Here is a 17771-nt window from a genome sequence, read left to right as displayed (position 1 = left end):
AGGGGTCGACTGCTATATGCCCGACTGGTTACAAGCCTGGATATGTGGATGTTTTTAAATGTCCTCAGCTATCGCGGGCAGCACATGCAATGTTCCAACTGTTGCAAACACAAAGTGCTCGTGCATCCCATTACAATCTGTCAGGATTAGGATCTCCACGAGTACTCGTCACTCGGGCCGAGTCTAGCAAGACCGAGTTCGCTCACAGGACTCGAGTACCCGTACAAGGATGAATTAATTAATTAATGTTTAACACAGCACAAAATACTCATCGGCTATTGGGTGTCATAAAAGGTAAGTATATGGAAATAATGAATGAATGAATGAATGAATGAATGAATGTTTAACGACACCCCAGCACGAAAAATACATCGGCTATTAGGTGTCAAACTATGGTAATGCAAATAAATAAAGTGATGATCAACATCAATATAAAAATTCAAGACTTAAACAAAAACAGTGTAAAGAACTGTACAAAAACACAAATATCACAGAATTTTACGGATACTGAATTTTACTGAAAACTTCAATTTTGTGCTGTATTGGCCATTCTCAAAGAGAATGTTACACCCCTGCACCACGGTGAGGTTACAGCACACGCAGGGGTATATGGAAATAGCACTCTCATTTAATTCTATGTTTTACGTCATTGTTTGCCATATGCTTGCCGCCGGTTACTTTATAGAGCTATGAGACATGGAGGGAAAACAAGAGTCGAATGTGTGGAATGCAATACATTGCCATGATTCGGTATCCATGTTCAGCGCTGGTATTAACATGCACAATGCTATTTTACTTTATTCCTTAATCTCATTATCATCTACTCTAGTGTAAGTGTCGGGTACTCGGGTCCGGGTCGAGTTGGACCCTTGAGTAACAGAGTCCAATATTTTGTACTCGTGGAGGCCCTAGTCAGGATACATTTGGACATTGCTGTTCGGTTCATCTTAGGGTCATTTAACGCGGTTAAATCATAAATGAACACAGGGTGGGACAAGAGTTTTAAACAATCACTCCTGACATGGCTCAATTATTAAGAAAAACGTTTTTATTTGCGGATGAGTATACATCATCCAGATTATGAGGTCAGATTTAAAGATTAAAATACAAAATGGCGTATCATGCGTGAGACGACTTGCGCAGTACCAGTAGTTCGTTTTAGTTCTGTCATATTTTATTTTGTAGGCTTAATGCTAATTTTAATTCGACATTTATTGGAAAGGGGTTTGCACGGTTTTTATTTGTGGAATACAATACAATGATATGATTTGGCATCCATGTTCAGCGCTGGAATTAACATGCATAGGCTAAATTAATGCTATTTTACTTATTCTATTAGTCTCATTACCACCTAGTGTAAGTGTCGGGTACTCGGGTCCAGGTCGAGTTTCACCCTCTAGTAAGCTACTAGAGTCCAATATTTTGGATTCGTTGAGGCTCTATTAAGAACTAGGCTCATTTGTCTTCAGCAAACTCAAATTTCCCTTTTAGAATTCTATGACACCCCCCCCCCCCCATAAAATCCTGGATCCACCCCTTTATCACAAAGTATTCTGCCCCCAGCGTAGTCTTGCAGTTGAAAAACAGCTTTACACAATAAAATAAATCATATGAGTTTATTCAACATAAATAGTGGTACAAATGTATTTGTACAAACAAACACTGACACACATTACAACATAAATAATGACTATTGTTATATCACAGCATTAGACTGACTTAACATAGGGAATAATTAGAAATGCAAGATAAAAACGGAAGACATTTTGGTAAAACTAGGACTGATTAAAGCTATAAAATCAAGGATTCCACACAATGAAAGGTCTTGCCTACCAGACACGTATTTGGAGTCACTGATAGTTGCATCCATACGATGTTCATCTCAATGCAGGTTTAATTAAAAAAAACCCATTAAATATTTTTTTTTATCCATTATGAACATCCATAGGTACAACTACAAACCAAGTTTCATTGATCTAGTTTAGACTAGACTAGACTATAGTTTGTGAGAAATGGTGCAAAACTTTAACGTTGAGAAAAAGCTAATATATTTTAATTTAAAAAGTTAATTAATTTTATTTGTTTTCACATGCACTGTGATGAACATCCGTAGGAACAACCACAAACCAAGTTTCACATGCACTGTGATGAACATCCATAGGAACAACCACAAACCAAGTTTCACATGCACTGTGATGAACATCCATAGGAACAACCACAAACCAAGTTTCACATGCACTGTGATGAACATCCATAGGAACAACCACAAACCAAGTTTCACTGACCTAGGACTCAAATAGTTTGTGAGAAATTGTTTTAAACATGAAACTTGAACACAAGTTAACCCTATCACCGCTGAACACTGCCTTTGGAAAAGTAATACCTATATAGACAAACACTGAGATGACCACATGGCTGTCAGTTGACAAACAAAATGCTTCAGCAGGTTTTCATATTTGTTGATTTATTAATTAAAAATACATTGGTCTATAGGGATTTAAGTTAACCAGTTGCAACCACATTGATTATCTGACTTTGGTCTTGGATTCCACTCTGGATCACAATACACAGTGAATATTGGAGGCAGAACCTGTCTCTGACCTTGGCCTGATTCATCATTATTAACTGTCACGTGTCGCTCACTGGGATCCTGCACCCGGTGATAATATTTCCATTCATACAACTGGCCATTTTTATGTCCACTTTTTAAATCTTTGCTATCCATCACACATGATAAAATGTTAATGAAAGTATGAATTGTTTGTTTTAGCGTAAGAAACATTCATTTAATGTTTTTAATTCAAGATAAAAAAAAAAATATATATATATATTAATAATATAGAGAGCTACGATCACAAGACTGCTATAGATTCTGACACGAAGTTAGTATGATATATGTATATATAATATGTACATGTGTGTGATATATGATAGTATGGCATATACAATATATTTGTATACTAGTATGACATATACATATTATATGGTAGAATGACAAACAAATCATAATTATATACTAGTATGTATAGATATAATATTTTTATATTAATATGATGTATATAAATGCTATTTTTATGCTAGTATCACATAATATATATATATATATATGTATATATATATATATATATATATATATATATATATATATATATATATATATATATATATATATATGATAATTATATACTAGTAGACATTTGTTATGCTAGTATGACATATATATGACATGTTTATACTAGTATAACATATATATGACATGTTTATACTAGTATGACATCTATATAACATTTGAATGCTATCGTGTGGAGTTTAGGGCTCGTGTTGGTGATGAGGCTCTTTGGTTATACTGTTGATGAAGCTGGCTGTACGCTTGTTCTAGCTTTATCAGTTCCTGGAAGATAAAAATACAAAATTAAATCTTACAACTTCACCATGGTAAAACACAGTCTAACTATCAAAGTTTAACTATGTTGGGGTGAGCCACTATCTACACCTAAACTATGTTAAAACACCAATTTTTATTGTGCATAAGTTGGACTCAATTCATAAGCAATTAAATAATTATCTACACCTTTGCCATCTGTTTACGTACAACCACTGTATAGCATGTTAAAACACTGGCTTTCGTGATACCAAAGGTAAGCTATGTTGGATTGATTAGCCTTTCTTTAACCACACCCCAACACAAAAGAATAAATTAATGCATCATAATAAATACAAACTGTGTAAAAGACAAAAGTTGTGACAAATATTTGTGGGAATTAAGTGTTAATGAGATGCACTGTACAAGACAGAAGTTGTTAACGAATGTGCCAGGTATTTTGAGTTGTTGGAGCCACGTACCTGTGTTTGATTGGACAGAGTTGTCTCCAGTGTGTTCATCTCGTTCATCTTGTGAGAGAGAAGAAACTCGTTCGGCTTGCCGGCAACTCGACCACTTAGATCGGACATGTCCTTTGAGGACTGGAATTAATCAAAAAACAAAATAGGTGAATGATTTTTTTTAAAAATATTAATAAGGTAACGTACCTGTGAGTTGAATAAACCAGACTAGCTGGAATAAAAGTGATATCAATGACTGGCAAATCCAAGAATATGCTTGTATGTGTTGGTGTGTGTGTGTGTGTGTGTGTGTCCATAAATCTATATTTAAAAAAAAAAGATGAGTAAAGAGATGAACACTTGAATAAACAGCATCTACAAACTGATAACTGTCAACTATTGGAGGCAAAGCCATGTAAATGGTAGGATCTGGTTTTATTTACTCTAATAAACTCTTTTAAAGTACAGTATTGTCTGAAACCAATCATCTCCCTTTGCATAAATACTTATCCTGACCTCTAACCTTTATGCATTTGTTAAGGTCTCATCAGCCAATTAAATGGTTATATTCTTTCCCTGCATCCACACACGCACATCCATTCATGTGACATCCTGTTATGACAATTGGGGAGGGTGTTAGAGCTCAGGTTAATTTTTGAAAAGAAATCTAACACCAGTGCTATTAATAAACTATTTTAAAAAATCACAAAACTTCCCATAATGAAAAAACAAACAAAACAAAAGAAAAACCCCAAACCCAAACAAAGAAAGAGATTTTACTTACAGGTCGATAAGGCGATAACTTAGTGAGGTCTGGCACAGAGAAGTTTAAGAGCTTTGACTTCTGTAGAGAGTTGTCTCCCTGTAAATGCTGGCGTGTGGTGTGAGGATGACTAAGGTTTCTGGCAGTGTTTGGGCTGCGACAAACTGACTGTGGCAGCGCTCTACCCTGACTCTGAAATGATTCACAAACATGTCTAAGTCAATCTCAAATGCCTCACATTAATAAATCTCTTTATTACCCATATCATTACAAATATCTTGGTACATATGAAAGCAATACATCCCACAAGAACGCCAAATGGGAGGTAACACTTCGACATCATACAGTGACATCATCAGATTGGCACACTATAACCTTACAAGTAGACAAGCTGATCAAGTAGACTGACAAGATGATCAAGTAGACTGACAATATGATTAATTAGAGAGGAGATGATCAAATAAGCTGACAAGATGATCAAGTAGACAGACAAGCTGATCAAGTAGACTGACAAGCTGATCAAGTAAGCTGACAAGATGCTCAAGCAGACTGACAAGATGCTCAAGTAGACTGACAAGCTGATCAAGTAGACTGACAAGATGATTAAATAAGCTGACAAGATGATTAAATAAGCTGACAAGATGATCAAGTAAACTGACAAGATGATTAAGTAGACAGACAAGATCAAGATGATCAAGTAGACTGACAAGATGCTCAAGTAGACTGACAAGATGATTAAGTAAGCTGAAAAGATGATCAAGTAGACTGACAAGATGATCAAAGTAAGCTGACAAGATGATTATGTAGATTGACACGATGATCAAGTAAGCTGACAAGATGATCAAGTAGACTGACAAGATGATAAAGTAGACTGACAAGATGCTCAAGTAGACTGACAAGATGCTCAAGTAGACTGACAAGATGATCAAGTAGACTGACAAGATGATCAAGTAAGCTGACAAGATGATCAAGTAGACTAACAATATGATTAATTAGACTGACAAGATGATTAATTAGACTGAGGAGATGCTCAAGTAGACTGACAAGATTATCAAGTAGACTGACAAGATGATCAAGTAAGCTGACAAGATGATCAAGTAAGCTGACACGATGATGATGTAGACTGACAAGATGATCAAGTAAGCTGACAAGATGATCATGTAGATTGACACGATGATTAAGTAAGCTGACAAGATGATCAAGTAAGCTGATGTATACTGACAAGATGATCAAGTAGACTGACAATATGATCAAGTAGACTGACAATATGATTAATTAGACTGAGGAGATGATCAAGTAAGCTGACAAGATGATCAAGTAAGCTGACAAGATGATGATGTAGACTGACAAGATGATCAAGTAAGCTGACAAGATGATTATGTAAATTGACAAGATGATCATGTCAGCTGACACGATGATTAAATATACAAGATGATCAAGTAGACTGACAAGATGATCAAGTGGATGGACAAGATGATCAAGTAGACTGACAAGATGATTAAGTAGACTGACAAGATGTTACCTGTGTCAGTTTCCTAATGTCTCTCTCCAGTCTCTGTCTATCTCATCACAATGTTTAATGACCTGACTCTCTCAAGTAGACTGACAAGATGATCAAGTAGACTGACAAGATGATCAAGTAGACTGACAAGGTGATCAAGTTGACTGACAAGGTGATCAAGTCAAGTGACAAGATGGTTACATTACCTGAGCCAGTTTCCTAACATCTCTCTCCAGTCGCTCTATGTCGTGCTGCTGTCGGTCATTGATGTGCTGGATTTCTCGATGAGCCATGTTGTTCTCACTCAGCTGTCTGAAATTTAAAACGTTGTCTGGCTGTTAGTGGATAAGTATGGAAAGACTTGGTGTCATGTAGTACTCAGCACAGTATCCAATTCTGACAACCCAGTAAAACACTATTAGTGTAACATGTCTAACACAGTATCCATTTCTGACAACCCAGTAAATACACCATTAGTGTAACATGTCTAACACAGTATCCATTTCTGACAACCCAGTAAATACACCATTAGTGTAACATGTCTAACACAGTATCCATTTCTGACAACCCAGTAAATACACCATTAGTGTAACATGTCTAACAGTATCCATTTCTGACAACCCAGTAATACACCATTAGTGTAACATGTCTAACAGTATCCATTTCTGACAACCCAGTAAATACACCATTAGTGTAACATGTCTAACACAGTATCCATTTCTGACAACCCAGTAATACACCATTAGTGTAACATGTCTAACACAGTATCCATTTCTGACAACCCAGTAATACACCATTAGTGTAACATGTCTAATGGTAGCATTTCTGTTTCAAATGTGTGAACAGCTTATTAAGGTATTAAGTGATTTAAAATACATGTAAAATATGAAACATATCCAGTGTGTGTACGTGTATAACATGAACAGTATCAGCGACCATCAATTTGTTTTTAACATTTATAGTACTGCCCAGTGATATGACACATTAATATGTACCATCAATTTGTGTTTAACATTTATAGTACTGCCCAGTGATATGACACATTAATATGTACCATCAATTTGTGTTTAACATTTATAGTACTGCCCAGTGATATGACACATTAATATGTACCATCAATTTGTTTTTAACATTTATAGTACTGCCCAGTGATATGACACATTAATATGTACCATCAATTTGTGTTTAACATTTATAGTACTGCCCAGTGATATGACACATTAATATGTACCATCAATTTGTTTTTAACATTTATAGTACTGCCCAGTGATATGACACATTAATATGTACCATCAATTTGTGTTTAACATTTATAGTACTGCCCAGTGATATGACACATTAATATGTACCATCAATTTGTTTTTAACATTTATAGTACTGCCCAGTGATATGACACATTAATATGTACCATCTTTTGTTTTTACAAACATCTAATATCAAATAAATGTTGATCATTAAAATTTTAAATGAGTAATAACATAAAAATATGTTTTAATATAGGTAAATAAATAACAACCATAAAATTTAATTAATAAAATTTAATACATGTATTATTATTTTTTAAATAAATAAATATATAAATAAATATTTATTAAATAATGATAATATATATTTTTTAAATAAGTGTATAAATCAATAATAATAATAATAATAATAATAAACTAATATAAAATAAATAAACACTACAAAACAACAAGTGCTCCTCCATCTGTCGGTGTTAGGAGAAACATGTTAATATTTGTTATCCTGACACCACAAATGTAAATATTACAGTTCACTAGTCTACCAGTGACACCACAAATGTAAATATTACAGTTCACTAGTCTACCAGTGACACCACAAATGTAAATATTACAGTTCACTAGTCTACCAGTCTGCTTGTTAGTCTAACTTCTAGTGACATCTGATCAAATCCAAAGCAGAAATCCAACACACTATAATAATTAAAATGAAGAGATACATGTATAATAAAGCAAACTGATTAAGTTAGTCGGTGACAGAACAGAGCAGAAGCGACTGGACACAATATATCCTGTTATTTTTTCTTTACTGGTGAGGTATTCTTGGTAACTAAACCTTATGAAATGTTTCACATCCAATAGCTGATGATTAATTAATCAATGTGCTCTAGTGGTGTTATTAAACAAAACTAACTTTAAACCCTGTGAGACTACTGGATAAATTAATGACTACAAAAGACAAGAGAATTTAACAAGATTTAAACAAAAGAAATCCAGCTGTGATCATATATTCTTTTCGTCTCACTCAGACTCAGTCTTTTAAAAATATTGACATACTGTTTCAGTGCATAAAAAATGCAATAGACTCAGTCTTTATAGACATTTACGATTATGCTCATCCAAGTTGAGATTGCTATACAATAAGCAACAAAATTCAACCTGTTTAGATATTTATGACACACTGCTGAAAAGAGTAATTTTAAATGTTTTAACACACTAGCACTATGCCTTTTGACTGTCCGAGAGACATGACAAAACAAGACTCAGTATTTTAAGATAACAACATACTGTGCCGCCACTGTCAAAGAGACATGCCAAACACTCAGTCTTTTAAAACATTTTATATACAACTGTACTGCTTCTCCAACTAGTATGCAGAAACATAAATACAAAATAAACAAATTGAAAATTGAAAAAGATCCAATAGAACTCAGCCATTTTGAAATCTTTAACATTATGATCCTTCAAAGTCCAGACAGATACACAAATATTTGACCAGTTCCATCTCGAACTGCCTGTCAAACTCTTAAGACGATAAAAACATGCGAGTCTCGTTTGATTACTTTTTCAGCTCTCTGCTGAGCTCGACCTCGAACTGCCTGGCTAAGACCTGCGCCGTCTGCTCCTTCCACCGGCGAGCATCTTGCTGCATGACTCTCAACTCGTTCTCCCTGTCCTGCAGACGGGCGGCCATGTCTCCGTCCCAGCCATAAGTCTGCTCGTGACGACTCACCTCGGCCAGGTGCTCCTGGTGTGAGAATCAACACAGCGGTGACGCCAAGCAACACAACACAACACTAAATACACGCATCAGACTTTGGGTTTTGAGGGAAGAGTGCAACTCTGACTTAGTTTAGAACTTTATATGTCAGGGCAGGTGTAGATATGGGGTAGAGGGTATATGTGAGGTGTGATGGGTAGCAGGATTGATCTCCCTTGATGGAGACTGTTTAGATCCCCATCCCAACCAGTGCCCCATGACTTTGCAAGCTGCGGTAGGTATGGTCCTGTCAATGTGCAAGTTAATAAAAAACATCCTTTGTTGCTGTGTGTATCACCCTGCCCCTTGTTTCAACAGACCACACCTCCCTTCTAACACTGATTATTTGGTGAGGTGTGATTCACCCTGCCCCTTGTTTCAACAGACCACACCTCCCTTCTAACACTGATTATTTGGTGAGGTGTGATTCACCCTGCCCCTTGTTTCAACAGACCACACCTCCCTTCTAACACTGATTATTTGGTGAGGTGTGATTCACCCTGCCCCTTGTTTCAACAGACCACACCTCCCTTCTAACACTGATTATTTTAAGAGGTGTGATTCACCCTGCCCCTTGTTTCAACAGACCACACCTCCCTTCTAACACTGATTATTTTAAGAGGTGTGATTCACCCTGCCCCTTGTTTCAACAGACCACACCTCCCTTCTAACACTGATTATTTTAAGAGGTGTGAATCACCCTGCCCCTAGTTTCAACAGACCACACCTCCTTTCTAACACTGATTATTTTAAGAGGTGTGAATCACCCTGCCCCTTGTTTTAACAGACCACACCTCCCTTCTAACACTGATTATTTGGCGGATTGTGATATTCTCCAACGACATTTTGAGGAAAACAATATTTCACTCCCCTCGTTTTTTCAAAAACAAAAGTCTGATACATTGTGTGTTAGTAGCATTGACCAAGAACACATACACCAACTAGTCAACAGTTCTGCACCTACTGTTGTCATGGTAACCAATTTTTAATTTAAAAGTGTTTGTTTTAATTATTAAAATTATTTTGTTTGAGAATGCTTTTTTTTTTTTTTCTTAAAATTAAATTTAAAATTCTGATCAATTTCCCACTTACAAAAGCCAAATTATTAAAGTCCATTCAGGTTAATTTAGAAAATATAATAAAGATATTGCTCTTAATAGTTGACTATTAAAAAGTACACAATTCCTTTACACAATAAATAGAGGTAGCAGTCAAATATACTGGCTGATGTATGCTGTTCTCAGTATGTTGTAACCGTTAGTAACAAAACATCTACAAAATGTTTAGTTAGTATCTCTAATGTATGCTCTAAAAATAGTATCAGTGATGTTTGCTCTAAAAGAAAAATCGGTGTAACTTGCTAACCAGCACCTGTTTCTACTGGGCTCTTCAGAAATGCATCTTCTGCATCACATACATCTATTTAAGTTACCAAGTGTCACAACTACCTGTATACTTCCATGTTTCACACCTCATATATGGCAATTAAACTGGTTTGGTCAGTTTATTCACACCAAAATATTTTATTGATTGTTTTGAAAGGAAAAGGTTATAGCTCGAACTACATGACTATAAATAATTACAAGCACTAACTTTTACTTAGTGGTGAAAACAAATTACTTGTATTGCAAACTCTACAGACGGTGACCAACAGGATACAAGCGTGACATCACAGTTATAGTATTTGTGCTTTGCACACTGTCTTTCCAGGATTCATGACTGCTTTAACCTAACATTTACATATTTTCTAAATGTGTTTCACTAAACTAGAAAAAACATCCATATTTTGGTGAGTAGCTGAACATTTTTACTGAATTTAATATCTCGAAGAATTTAAAGTTGGTCACCAAGCAAATTCTAATTAGAAATTATCACATCATTTTTCAAATTTACCTACAAAAATAGTTTGAAACTTTTTAAACTACATTTATTTATTTCAGTCAACTGCCAAATAAATAAACTCATCATTTTAAAATACTATTTGCCATTTTAATAGCTGCCATATTTTTTATTATTAATATTTTAAAACATTTCTTCTCACTGGCTCATTATTTCAAAATGGCTTCATGACACTAAATAAGAAATATGTAAATTTTTAAGGTCATGTTGCTATAAACCTAAAACACCAAGGTTAATTCCACAAGTGCTGCTGAAAATAGTATGCAAGGTTAGAAAGCGGTTAAAAATTGTCAACAGCTAATACAATTATCTTTTAAAAGTTTGCTTTAAAACGAAAATCAATGGATTTATTCTTCATTCCAATATCATACTAGTCATATATCATTTATAAATAATGTTGTTGGTTTTTCAAAACAAATTTAAAGAAATATTTTTAGAATCTAAATGCATTAAAATTTAATTTAATGTTCAATATATTTTGAATGTGGTGACAATTTAATTAGCTTGTTGACATTCTACAGTAATCATTGTGACCTGGTTGAGCTAGGTGTACTAGGTAAACTGTGAGAAAACCTCCAAACAGAATCTACCAACTATTCACTGAAATGTCTTACAGACTGGCTCGGTTATCATCGTTCTGAACCACTCTTTGTTTCATCGCCATGCGACGAATATCAATCACTTCCTGCCCAATCTAAATTATAAATACACTGTGCTCATTTACATATGTTAAATATTCATGGAGTTATTATATATTCATGCTTTGTATTCTCTAGAAAACCCTTGAGAAATATCTTTTCACTCAAGTTTGAATAAATATGTGAAAGAAGTCCATATATAGCTTGTTTACCAATTAAGTAAGTTTTCATCTTGATTATTCGAGGCAAAATGATACCATATGTATGATTGTAGGCAAAATGGTACTGTACGTATGATTGTAGTATGAAGTGTATTTTTTATGTTATAGTAGAATCTTGTCAGCCACTTACAGCTTTTAAGGAAAATGGAGAAAAAACCCTGATTTTTATAAAAGCAGAAATTAATTCTTTAAAGATATTTTGAACAAAAACAAATAAAACAAAATTTGGTCTTGATAATCTTGTTCAAATATTCTTTGAAGAATTCGTTTCATTTTGTATAAAAATATCTTTTCCAATTTTTCTGAAAACCTCTAAAACAGAGTTACGATATTATGCTAAGAGGCTGATGATTTATAATAATTAGTGTCCAATACATCTGTTCTTTAGTCAGTGGATGGGTGACACACAAGAATGATACAAAATCAAGTCATTCGTATGTGAAATGACTAAAAGGACCATTTTGAAAGGGCAAATTTTACAGGCATATATTCCGGGCTGTCTTAATATGTCGAAAACTACGCCGCATTAATATAACTTGAACATTTTGACTTATTAATGCCAATAACCAGTTAAATTATAGCATACTGAAGAATGTTTGGTGATATGATTTAAACTAGAATCTCTCACCCGAAGAAGTCGATCTTTTAGTGTATCCAGCTCGTTGTTCTTCTCGCGTTCCATCTCGTCATGCATGGATTCTATTCGCTCCCTCTACAACACAGATGGAGACAGGAGTCAGTTTATTACAAGGTTTTAGTGCTCTATATTCATGCATGGATTCTATTCGCTCCCTCTACAACACAGATGGACACAGGAGTCAGTTTATTACAGGTTTTAGTGCTCTATATTCATGCATGGATTCTATTCGCTCCCTCTACAACACAGATGGAGACAGGAGTCAGTTTATTACAAGGTTTTAGTGCTCTATATTCATGCATGGATTCTATTCGCTCCCTCTACAACACAGATGGAGACAGGAGTCAGTTTATTACAAGGTTTTAGTGCTCTATATTCATGCATGGATTCTATTCGCTCCCTCTACAACACAGATGGAGACAGGAGTCAGTTTATTACAAGGTTTTAGTGCTCTATATTCATGCATGGATTCTATTCGCTCCCTCTACAACACAGATGGAGACAGGAGTCAGTTTATTACAAGGTTTTAGTGCTCTATATTCATGCATGGATTCTATTCGCTCCCTCTACAACACAGATGGAGACAGGAGTCAGTTTATTACAAGGTTTTAGTGCTCTATATTCATGCATGGATTCTATTCGCTCCCTCTACAACACAGATGGAGACAAGAGTCAGTTTATTACAAGGTTTTAGTGCTCTATATTCATGCATGGATTCTATTCGCTCCCTCTACAACACAGATGGAGACAGGAGTCAGTTTATTACAAGGTTTTAGTGCTCTATATTCATGCATGGATTCTATTCGCTCCCTCTACAACACAGATGGAGACAGGAGTCAGTTTATTACAAGGTTTTAGTGCTCTATATTCATGCATGGATTCTATTCGCTCCCTCTACAACACAGATGGAGACAGGAGTCAGTTTATTACAAGGTTTTAGTGCTCTATATTCATGCATGGATTCTATTCGCTCCCTCTACAACACAGATGGAGACAGGAGTCAGTTTATTACAAGGTTTTAGTGCTCTATATTCATGCATGGATTCTATTCGCTCCCTCTACAACACAGATGGAGACAGGAGTCAGTTTATTACAAGGTTTTAGTGCTCTATATTCATGCATGGATTCTATTCGCTCCCTCTACAACACAGATGGAGACAGGAGTCAGTTTATTACAAGGTTTTAGTGCTCTATATTCATGCATGGATTCTATTCGCTCCCTCTACAACACAGATGGAGACAGGAGTCAGTTTATTACAAGGTTTTAGTGCTCTATATTCATGCATGGATTCTATTCGCTTCCTCTACAACACAGATGGAGACAGGAGTCAGTTTATTACAAGGTTTTAGTGCTCTATATTCATGCATGGATTCTATTCGCTCCCTCTACAACACAGATGGAGACAGGAGTCAGTTTATTACAAGGTTTTAGTGCTCTATATTCATGCATGGATTCTATTCGCTCCCTCTACAACACAGATGGAGACAGGAGTCAGTTTATTACAAGGTTTTAGTGCTCTATATTCATGCATGGATTCTATTCGCTCCCTCTACAACACAGATGGAGACAGGAGTCAGTTTATTACAAGGTTTTAGTGCTCTATATTCATGCATGGATTCTATTCGCTCCCTCTACAACACAGATGGAGACAGGAGTCAGTTTATTACAAGGTTTTAGTGCTCTATATTCATGCATGGATTCTATTCGCTCCCTCTACAACACAGATGGAGACAGGAGTCAGTTTATTACAAGGTTTTAGTGCTCTATATTCATGCATGGATTCTATTCGCTCCCTCTACAACACAGATGGAGACAGGAGTCAGTTTATTACAAGGTTTTAGTGCTCTATATTCATGCATGGATTCTATTCGCTCCCTCTACAACACAGATGGAGACAGGAGTCAGTTTATTACAAGGTTTTAGTGCTCTATATTCATGCATGGATTCTATTCGCTCCCTCTACAACACAGATGGAGACAGGAGTCAGTTTATTACAAGGTTTTAGTGCTCTATATTCATGCATGGATTCTATTCGCTCCCTCTACAACACAGATGGAGACAGGAGTCAGTTTATTACAAGGTTTTAGTGCTCTATATTCATGCATGGATTCTATTCGCTCCCTCTACAACACAGATGGAGACAGGAGTCAGTTTATTACAAGGTTTTAGTGCTCTATATTCATGCATTTCTATTCGCTCCCTCTACAACACAGATGGAGACAGGAGTCAGTTTATTACAAAGTTTTAGTGCTCTATATTCATGCATGGATTCTATTCGCTCCCTCTACAACACAGATGGAGACAGGAGTCAGTTTATTACAAGGTTTTAGTGCTCTATATTCATGCATGGATTCTATTCGCTCCCTCTACAACACAGATGGAGACAGGAGTCAGTTTATTACAAGGTTTTAGTGCTCTATATTCATGCATGGATTCTATTCGCTCCCTCTACAACACAGATGGAGACAGGAGTCAGTTTATTACAAGGTTTTAGTGCTCTATATTCATGCATGGATTCTATTCGCTCCCTCTACAACACAGATGGAGACAGGAGTCAGTTTATTACAAGGTTTTAGTGCTCTATATTCATGCATGGATTCTATTCGCTCCCTCTACAACACAGATGGAGACAGGAGTCAGTTTATTACAAGGTTTTAGTGCTCTATATTCATGCATGGATTCTAGCTCCGTCTACAACACAGATGGAGACAGGAGTCAGTTTATTACAAGGTTTTAGTGCTCTATATTCATGCATGGATTCTATTCGCTCCGTCTACAACACAGATGGAGACAGGAGTCAGTTTATTACAAGGTTTTAGTGCTCTATATTCATTACTGGTAATGACACTAATATAAACATAACTGCTGCAAAATTTAAACGGTATCAACTGTTCCTTTAAAAACACAACAAAAAACATGTCATACACTACCAAGTTACATGGTGAATAAAGTTATTTAAAAAAAAAAAAGGTCTTCAGATTTTGGTATCACATTTATGAATCAAAACCATTTCATTAACCAAACAATACACAAATATTTGTAAGTCATAATATGCTAGTCTTTTTTTAACATAAACAAACTTAATGTATTTTATCAATGTACAAAAAAATAATAAACTTATACAGTAATTAACCTAGACTAGAAAACACAGAGAACATTTGTTAAAAATCCGTTATTAATATTATATGAAAGAGTTTATAAAAATTTCATGCTGAAAGTAAAATTTCTGGTCTGTAGACATCTATGCAGCTACAGGTGAAAAGACTGATGTGTCTATTATTACATTCATCAAAGAGACACCTGTATTCAGGTGTAATGTAGTTTTACCCGTAATCAGTTTGACCTAAAATTAGTTTTACCTGTAATCAGTTTTACCTGTTCTTTCTGAGAGGCTAGCAGGAGAGATTTCTGTGACTCTACTTCCTGTTTAAGCTCATGGATGTGATTTCTTAATTCCTCGTTACATGCCCGAAGGTTTGCCTGAATACAAAAAAACATTTTATCAAGGTTTGCCTGAATACAAAAAAACATTTTATCATGGTTTGCCTGGATACAAGCAAACATTTTATCATGGTTTGCCTGAATAAAGAAAACATTTTATCATGGTTTGCCTGAATACAAGAAAACATTTTATCATGGTTTGCCTGAATACAAGAAAACATTTTATCATGGTTTGCCTGAATACAAGAAACATTTTATCATGGTTTGCCTGAATAAAGAAAACATTTGATCAAGGTTTGCCTGAATACAAGAAACATTTTATCATGGTTTGCCTGAATAAAGAAAACATTTTATCAAGGTTTGCCTGAATACAAGAAAACATTTTATCATGGTTTGCCTGAATACTAGAAACATTTTATCATGGTTTGCCTGAATAAAGAAAACATTTTATCATGGTTTGCCTGAATAAAGAAAACATTTTATCATGGTTTGCCTGAATACAAGAAAACATTTTATCATGGTTTGCCTGAATACAAGAAAACATTTTATCATGGTTTGCCTGAATACTAGAAACATTTTATCAAGGTTTGCCTGAATACAAAAAAACATTTTATCATGGTTTGCCTGGATACAAGCAAACATTTTATCATGGTTTGCCTGAATAAAGAAAACATTTTATCATGGTTTGCCTGAATACAAGAAAACATTTTATCATGGTTTGCCTGAATACTAGAAACATTTTATCATGGTTTGCCTGAATACAAGAAAACATTTTATCATGGTTTGCCTGAATACAAGAAAACATTTTATCATGGTTTGCCTGAATACAAGAAACATTTTATCATGGTTTGCCTGAATACAAGAAAACATTTTATCATGGTTTGCCTGAATACAAGAAAACATTTTATCATGGTTTGCCTGAATAAAGAAAACATTTTATCATGGTTTGCCTGAATACAAGAAACATTTTATCATGGTTTGGCTGAATACAAGAACACATTTTATCATTAAAAATAATTTTTAAATTGTTTAAACCATAATAAATGGTCTTGCTCACTTTAATGAAATAGCTAGCTTTTGTACAAGGCTACAGTAGATCATTCAGTGTTATCATTATGTTTATACCGTTTCTAAATAGGTGCTGGATGATGTCAGCTAAACAGACGAATGGTGTCATGTATTTCTCAACATTTGTTTTAATACTTAATTACCAACTTATTTTACATCAACTTTTGTCTTTAATATTCTAAAATATTATGTTTTGAATTTATGCTAATTTTATTACATGTTTGTGTATTAAGTATTAAATATTTATATTTTTGTAAAATGGGAACAATATTTATATCTGTGTAGACATGGGGTACATAAAACAATGAGTGCATATAGTGTACAAATGACATACAGTTAACCACAAACACAAACACTACTGTTTTGTTTGTATAAATCACAAAATTCCAGCCTGCACATTAAAATGTTGTAAGGGCCTCCGTAAACCTGTAGCCTGACAACACAATTGTAACCCCCAGGATTCATTACAAGTGTTTTCTCACAACACAATTCTACACCTCGCAATGGTAATCCCTAGGATTCATCACAAGTGTTTTCTAATATCAACCGAGTCTATGTTAATTGGGATTTGTCGACGCTCTGGCTTATTGGTAAAATATGTTATATGATGAACTCTATTATTGTATCCACCATACTAACCAGTGCTGTGGTGATTGGTGTCCGGTATTTGTTTGTAGGGTGGCTGTTGTCTGGACTCACACAGACCGAATCATGTGATCTACAACAACAAATATATCTCATTAATAAACTCTACATAAATAAACATTAATAGTAAAGATG

General features: G+C 34.9%; 1 protein-coding gene across 7 annotated transcripts in view; it reads right to left on the bottom strand.

The window, feature by feature from the left end:
- Window positions 1-3185: 3185 nt before the first annotated feature.
- LOC121367349 (trichohyalin-like) overlaps window positions 3186-17771 on the bottom strand; it is a 198101-nt gene continuing 183515 nt past the window's right edge. For 6 of the 7 annotated variants that reach the window (XM_041491460.1, XM_041491463.1, XM_041491465.1 and 3 more), the window contains 8 exons: window positions 17631-17709; window positions 15858-15962; window positions 12473-12556; window positions 8890-9074; window positions 6293-6398; window positions 4607-4777; window positions 3844-3963; window positions 3186-3391 (listed from right to left, as the gene is read on the bottom strand). In XM_041491460.1, the coding sequence (XP_041347394.1) occupies window positions 3296-3391; window positions 3844-3963; window positions 4607-4777; window positions 6293-6398; window positions 8890-9074; window positions 12473-12556; window positions 15858-15962; window positions 17631-17709 (946 nt within the window). In that variant the 3' untranslated portion in view covers window positions 3186-3295. Of the gene's footprint in view, window positions 3392-3843; window positions 3964-4606; window positions 4778-6292; window positions 6399-8889; window positions 9075-11599; window positions 11680-12472; window positions 12557-15857; window positions 15963-17630; window positions 17710-17771 lie in introns of all 7 variants that reach the window. The other variant, XM_041491464.1, reaches the window with a different exon arrangement.

Source organism: Gigantopelta aegis, chromosome 3, assembly GCF_016097555.1.
Source record: "Gigantopelta aegis isolate Gae_Host chromosome 3, Gae_host_genome, whole genome shotgun sequence".
Taxonomy (NCBI): Eukaryota; Metazoa; Mollusca; class Gastropoda; order Neomphalida; family Peltospiridae; genus Gigantopelta; species Gigantopelta aegis.
The sequence above is the reverse complement of the archived record's forward strand: the minus strand, read 5'-3'. Positions and strand labels throughout refer to the sequence as shown.